Genomic DNA, 5,957 nt, shown 5'->3' with positions numbered 1-5,957 from the left:
CACCAGATGTACAGTAACATGTGAGATACATGCAGAATTGTCTTTCAACAATGTATAAGAATGAAACTGCTGGAAATGCAACATCTTCTATCTAGGCTATCACTAGATAATGGCAGATTTCTCTCTGACAAACTCTCACCTAGCATGTATGGATCTCCCACTTCTTTAACTGGTCAATGAATATTTTCAAACTTCATGTGTTGCTGATCTAATGTATGTGAGATCATGTTACTTTTTCAGTTCCCTAGGTTACTGATCAGATTCATATAGTTAACAAATATTTATTACACACTTACAGTATGCCAGGCACTCTTTTATGGAAGAAAAATCATGCACTTTCAGGGTTTACATTCTGGTAGGGAAACAATAAATATATTAACTAAGTAAACTATATATTATGTTAGCAGATGCCTTATTATGGACAAGATACAATAAGTTAATGGGGAACTGATTAAGGAAATGTGTGTTTATTGACTGTGATCTACTTGTGATTGCCTAGTTTTCCAAGTTTTCTATAGGCTGTAATATTTCCTCAAGGAATACATTTTTATTTAATTCACTTTAAATATCACAGTCTGTAACATAATCTCTCTGACTCCACTTTTAATATGATGATTTTGATATTAGGGGCATCCATATCTTCAAATAATCAAAAGTTTCAAACTTTTCCTTCATCACTGTGCATTTTTTGCATGTAAAATAAATCTTTCCCATTTCTATAAGAAAAAAACTGAACATTCACTTCTTATTCTAAAAGTTTTATAAATACTACCTTCTAAATTTAAGTAATAACATTTATATCCATGAAGAATTTGTGTGTAGGATGTGATGAAGGGATTTAAGCTTATTTTTTGTCATATGGAAAACAGATTAATGCAGCATCATTTATTGAATAAAATGTCTTTTTATCATTTATCTGAACTACCACCTCTATTATGATTCAAATTTCCTGTATGTAAATCTGTTTTCAGGTTGCTCTTCTGTTTCACTAGTATATGTGATCTCCCTTTTCCCAAACTTGACCACAAACAGATTACACTCCAGAGTCTCCAGAATGATCCTGTGAAAAATATAAAACAAATCATACCCAGCCTCTGGTAGAAATACTAGAATGACTCCCTACCACGCTTACTGGAAAAGCCAAATTCCATTCTAGGACCTTCAAAACTCTAAGCTATCTGTTTTGGGATCCCCTCACCTCTTTGAAACCACTTCCTGATATTATCTACCTTGCTCATTCAGCTTCAGCCACACTGGTAACCTCAGTGTTATTTGAACATGACAGTCCTACTCCTGCCTTGTGAGCTCAGCATTTGCTGTACCTCTGCCTGGAATGCTCCTTCCCCAGACAGCCACAGGGCCAGTTCTCTTATTGTCTTTAGGCCTTTACTCAAAAGCTATCTTCTAAGTGAAGCCCTCTCTTAGTACATAATCTATCCAACTTCAGCCTCCCTGGGACTTCCATAGCCCATTCTTTATTTCTCTACTTAACATTATCATTTTGAAAATAATTTATCCTTTTATCTTGACTACTCTCTCCCACACTACAATGAAAGTTCCATGAGGGTAAGATTATTTTATTTGTTTCTTTTATTTACTACCATAGGTTCCTGTGTCTAGAAGACTGACTGGCTGAGAGCCCACCTGAAGTAAGTAATGGTGAGATGAAGATAAAGCAAATAAATTAAAAAGCAAAGGCAGTCAGAGTAAGCCAAAGAGGAGCTTAGCAGTTTCCCCTGGGTCTAACCCCAAAGTGACCAATGCAAATGCTTCCAGGGGATATCTGGGCATTTTACTACAGTGAGGCAGGCCATCTGGGGGCATGGCCCACTTGAGAGGGCATTCTGAGTTTAAAATGGGCTGAAGCCTTCCTCAGAGTCAACTGCTTGTGTCCTTGTTGGAATGTTGGCCCTAACCCTTGGTCTATTGTTTTGTTTTTTAAGGTAAGCCAGAAATGTGGATTTTTGAAATGTGAAATCCCCCAAATGTCTATATAACTAATTTTAAAATCAAGAATGATAAAAACATGAAGATCAACCAAAATATGACAGTGGGCTGAAACTGGCCCATGAGTGGCCTGCAGGTGTTTGCTAGACTGAATTATGTGATGAATGAAAGAAAATCTATCCATGCTCTGGTGAGGTGGGCTCGCCTTGTGTAGTTCTTGAGGCAAACAGCTTCAGGTCATGTTGGGTGGAGAGAATGAACTGGAATTACCAACTTCTTTCCACTCTGGAAAGCTCCCTTCCTTCCCCTCTGCCTGCTATGCCTGGAGTTACTGGGCAGAAGAGAGACAGCAGCACTGTTTCTTTGAGGGCAGTGAAGAATGTGGAGTGGGAAAACCAGAGAGAGTTTTGAAGGGAACATCCACAGCTGGACTGGGGGAAGGAAAGGAAGAGAGAAGGACAAAGACCCATGTATTGGGACACCATACCTCAGAGGGAATTTATTGGGAGTTACCACACCCTCTTCCCACCAACCACCTATGTGGCACTATACAGTAGAAGGACTTCGTTATACAAAGTCACATCTCCCTGCTCAACTGCCCATGCCACCTATCTCACCTGAAAATAGAACTGCACACATTTCTAGTACAGTTCCCCATGTGCTTGAAGTGGGCAAGACTAGTCAGGAGGTACACGTGAAGAGTCAGTAGGCATTATTTTTGTTGGGCTATTGCCAGAATGGGGTTTCTGGAGGCAGCAGACCTCCATCTGGTGAAGCACTGGGGGGAGATATCTGTGGTTTCAGGCAGCTGCTGAGAGAAGCATGGACAGTCAAGTGTCCATGCCCTGGAGAGAAGTCTCCCCATGCCTCCCCATGCCCTGGACAGAAGCATTAAGCTCAATCCTCTGTAAGGAGGCAAGGTATAGTTCAGGAAGTTGAAGAACAGTGAGATGAGTGCAGTATCTGGGTTGAGCAAGTTTCATTTTTTTCTGGATAAAATGCCTTCCAAATGCAAGGTGGCACATCTCTTAAGTTCTGAGAACTCCACTGACTCGTTCCCCCAAAAATCATTTATTCAGTGTAGAGCAAGTGAACCAAGAACTTCAGGTCTGAGATTTACTGCCCCTGGGTCTTCTGGAAAATACGAGGTAACTGCCTACAGCCCCCTGCTATGGAGCACCATGCTAGTGTGTTTAGGCTGAGGGCTGGGCTCTGCTCAGCAGGTGTGGCATGAACTCCCTGATATAATAAAAGTCTTTTATGTATAAACTTGGCTCCTGCTTAAATCCTGAGACATTTCTGTCAAAATTTCCCTCTAGAGAAGCTCCAATCCATCTGGTTTCTTTGTTGCCACTTCTTTGTGCACAGAGCTAAGGAGGGCAACTTGGATACTGCCAGAAGTGCTATTTTTCTTGGGTCTTCCAATCTCTCATGGACCCCACACCTCATGCCATTTTCTCTATTTTCACTCCCTCTGTGGAAGGAGGAGAATTCTCCTTCCTTAGTGTTCCTCCCCTTCTAAAGTATCCTTTTAGCTTCTCCTCAGATCTCTGCCAACTTTATCTTTGTCTCCCTTGCCCTGAACTTCTTCTAAATGTATTTGTGTCCCTCTTTACTCAATTTATCCTGGTTTCCTCTCAACCCCAAGATTTCACTCTCTGCTATTCTTCAATGCCCCCCAGTTGGCTGCCTCCCCTTCTTAGGTTATCCCTGCCCCTAGAAGCCTCTCCATTTCTGACCTCTTCCCATATCCTTTCTTAAGCAGCCATCTCTCTTCCTTTCCCCCACAATCCATCTCTAATTCCTTCTCCTCTCCTCTCCTTAGACCAGACCAGATAAGTCCTGTTCCATTTTTAGATGACTGATTATGATACTAGCTGAACTTTATTCACAGCCTGAATTTACACTTGTTCCTTCCTTTCATGTCCTCTCAACCAAACACACCCAACCTTTTCACCATGACAAATTCCTTACACACAGCATGTCATAGCTACATAAACTTATATTTTTCAGAACAAAACAACAGTTTTGCTGGCAATGATGATGGGTTATTAGGGACCCCTATACTTTCAGTACACTGAAAAGCAACATATTTTGTGTTTCTCCAAATCATATATTTGCCTACATACACATGACAATGTTTACCCTAACCATTAAGACTTTTTCACCAAATCATAGACATAGATATGGAAATCATCATCAAACTTGATGAAGTACACAGAAGGTTTGGCTTTAACTTGGTGAATGACTTTGCCTGTCCTTTTGGAGCCATCTTCTTTGGTATATTCTACATGTTTACCTATGAGGCCATCTATAACTCCTTCTGGCTCTCTCTCTTTTGGAGAAGACTTACTCGACTCTGGCATGATATGGAGGTCACCTTCTTTATAATCATCTAAAAGCTGGTACATGTACAAAACAGGATCTTTCTCATAGGTAATATAAAACCAGGCTTTCATGATGGGTGCTTGAGCTAAGACCATCCCCCTCCATCCATCCTTAGAACCATGTTCACCCTCAAACATATGTTCCACAGCTTTACCAATTATGGTATTTGCAAGGTGCACATCTCTGACTCGAGAAAATGGCACTTTATCAGGAAGGATTTTAAGCTTTAAAATCCTTTTATCTCTGTGAAGTTCCAGTCCATAGACACAGTCAATTCCATCATATTTCACCAGATAAAGAGAGGGATTTATAGGCACCTGATCCAGAACGGTTCCTTTCCACTGGGTGATGGGCTCATCACCTTCCTTCCATCCATGTGAAATTCTGCAGCCCACGATGTTCCTGCGGGTCTGGGAGGAAGGTCTGCCCCTCTGTTTCTTTTGAGAAATCTTTTTCTTCCTCATACTTGCAGACAAGGTGTGGTCATCAACAATTTCCCTGGTTTGCTGCCTTGCAGTTGCCTTTTTGTGAGGTGTCTTCATACCTGCAAGGGGAGGAAAGAGGCTAGGGAGAAACATTTAGTGTACTGTAGTGTGAAATTTTATTTCTCTGCATTGCAAATTCCCTGGGCATCAGGTATATGTATTGCCATCCAAGTTACTGGATGTCCAGCAGAGATGCTGGCTATCAAAATATTATTGGATGTTTGCCTACAGTGTCCTCCCTCCAAACTTATTTGGCTGTGCTGAAGGGTTGGAAAGGTGATAGTTTTGGTTGTTGAGCCCCCAGCAAGAGGGAGCAGGCTCCTTTGGTTAATACCTCTGTTGCCATCTTAGACTCCCCATACCAAATACAAATATTCATCGTTTATTAGCTCCCACTCATTCTCTCTATTTAGATTAACATAGTACCCTTTCCCTCTGCTCACTATCATTTGCTCTTCATCTGTCTTGCCTCCCTCCCCATTCCTTCTGCCTGTTGTTCAACTCTCCTTCATATCTCTTCCTGGTCTACCCCATTTTGCCGCTGGGTGCCCAGAACAAATCTCTTTCTCTTTCTGGGGCCACCTTTATTACCACCCAGGTGCTCTTCGGCTCTACTTCTCCCCACCCCCAATCCCCAAATCACCTTTCTGTCTCCCTCAACTTCCATTCCAGCACAGAACCCAAATTTTCCCTCTTGGCACCCACCAACCCGCATCCTCCGATTCTCTAGTCCAGCGCCCACCTCCCCAAGTCGGGGGACCGCAGGTCTCACGTGTCCAAATCGGACACCTCACTGCTGCCTCCGCTGTGAACCTGTGGTGAAAGAGGATCAGCAGGCGACGAGTTCGGAGTTTGCAAGAGCTGGGAGGGAAGGATCCTTAGGCGAGAAGCGTGTCTAGGAAGACAGCTGGGCTGACGAAGAGGATGGCGGCAGTGTCTCCAACACTGGGCTCGCAGGCCCTCCACCTCCTTGACGGTGACGGCCTCTCTGCCACATCGGGATCCCAGAAGCCGCTGCCGCAGCCGCAGTCTCCTCCCTCTTACCATCGCGCAGCTTCCTGCCAGGAGAGAGGCCGCCCCTTCCTCCCAAACACTGCCACCCTCCCCGCCTCCTCCACTCTCAGGCCCACCTCTACC

The 5,957-nt window shown here is 43.2% G+C and overlaps 1 protein-coding gene across 4 annotated transcripts; it reads right to left on the bottom strand.

Annotated features, from left to right (window-relative positions):
* Positions 1-265: 265 nt before the first annotated feature.
* LOC102403613 (spindlin-2) lies at positions 266-5,702 on the bottom strand. Of its 4 annotated transcripts, none has more exons than XM_006067375.3 (2): positions 5,563-5,702; positions 266-4,899 (listed from the first exon to the last, which is right to left on the bottom strand). In XM_006067375.3, the coding sequence occupies exon 2, from the start codon at positions 4,875-4,877 to the stop codon at positions 4,101-4,103; it is 777 nt and encodes a 258-aa protein (XP_006067437.1). In that variant the 5' UTR covers positions 4,878-4,899; positions 5,563-5,702; the 3' UTR covers positions 266-4,100. The 4 variants fall into 4 exon arrangements, with proteins under 4 accessions (XP_006067437.1, XP_006067439.1, XP_006067438.1 ...); XM_006067377.3 differs by having other exon boundaries at positions 266-4,879; positions 5,563-5,694; XM_006067376.3 differs by having other exon boundaries at positions 5,526-5,658.
* Positions 5,703-5,957: the final 255 nt, after the last annotated feature.

Source organism: Bubalus bubalis, chromosome X, assembly GCF_019923935.1.
Source record: "Bubalus bubalis isolate 160015118507 breed Murrah chromosome X, NDDB_SH_1, whole genome shotgun sequence".
In the NCBI taxonomy this organism is placed as follows: domain Eukaryota; kingdom Metazoa; phylum Chordata; class Mammalia; order Artiodactyla; family Bovidae; genus Bubalus; species Bubalus bubalis.
This window is presented reverse-complemented; position numbering and strand designations above follow the sequence as displayed.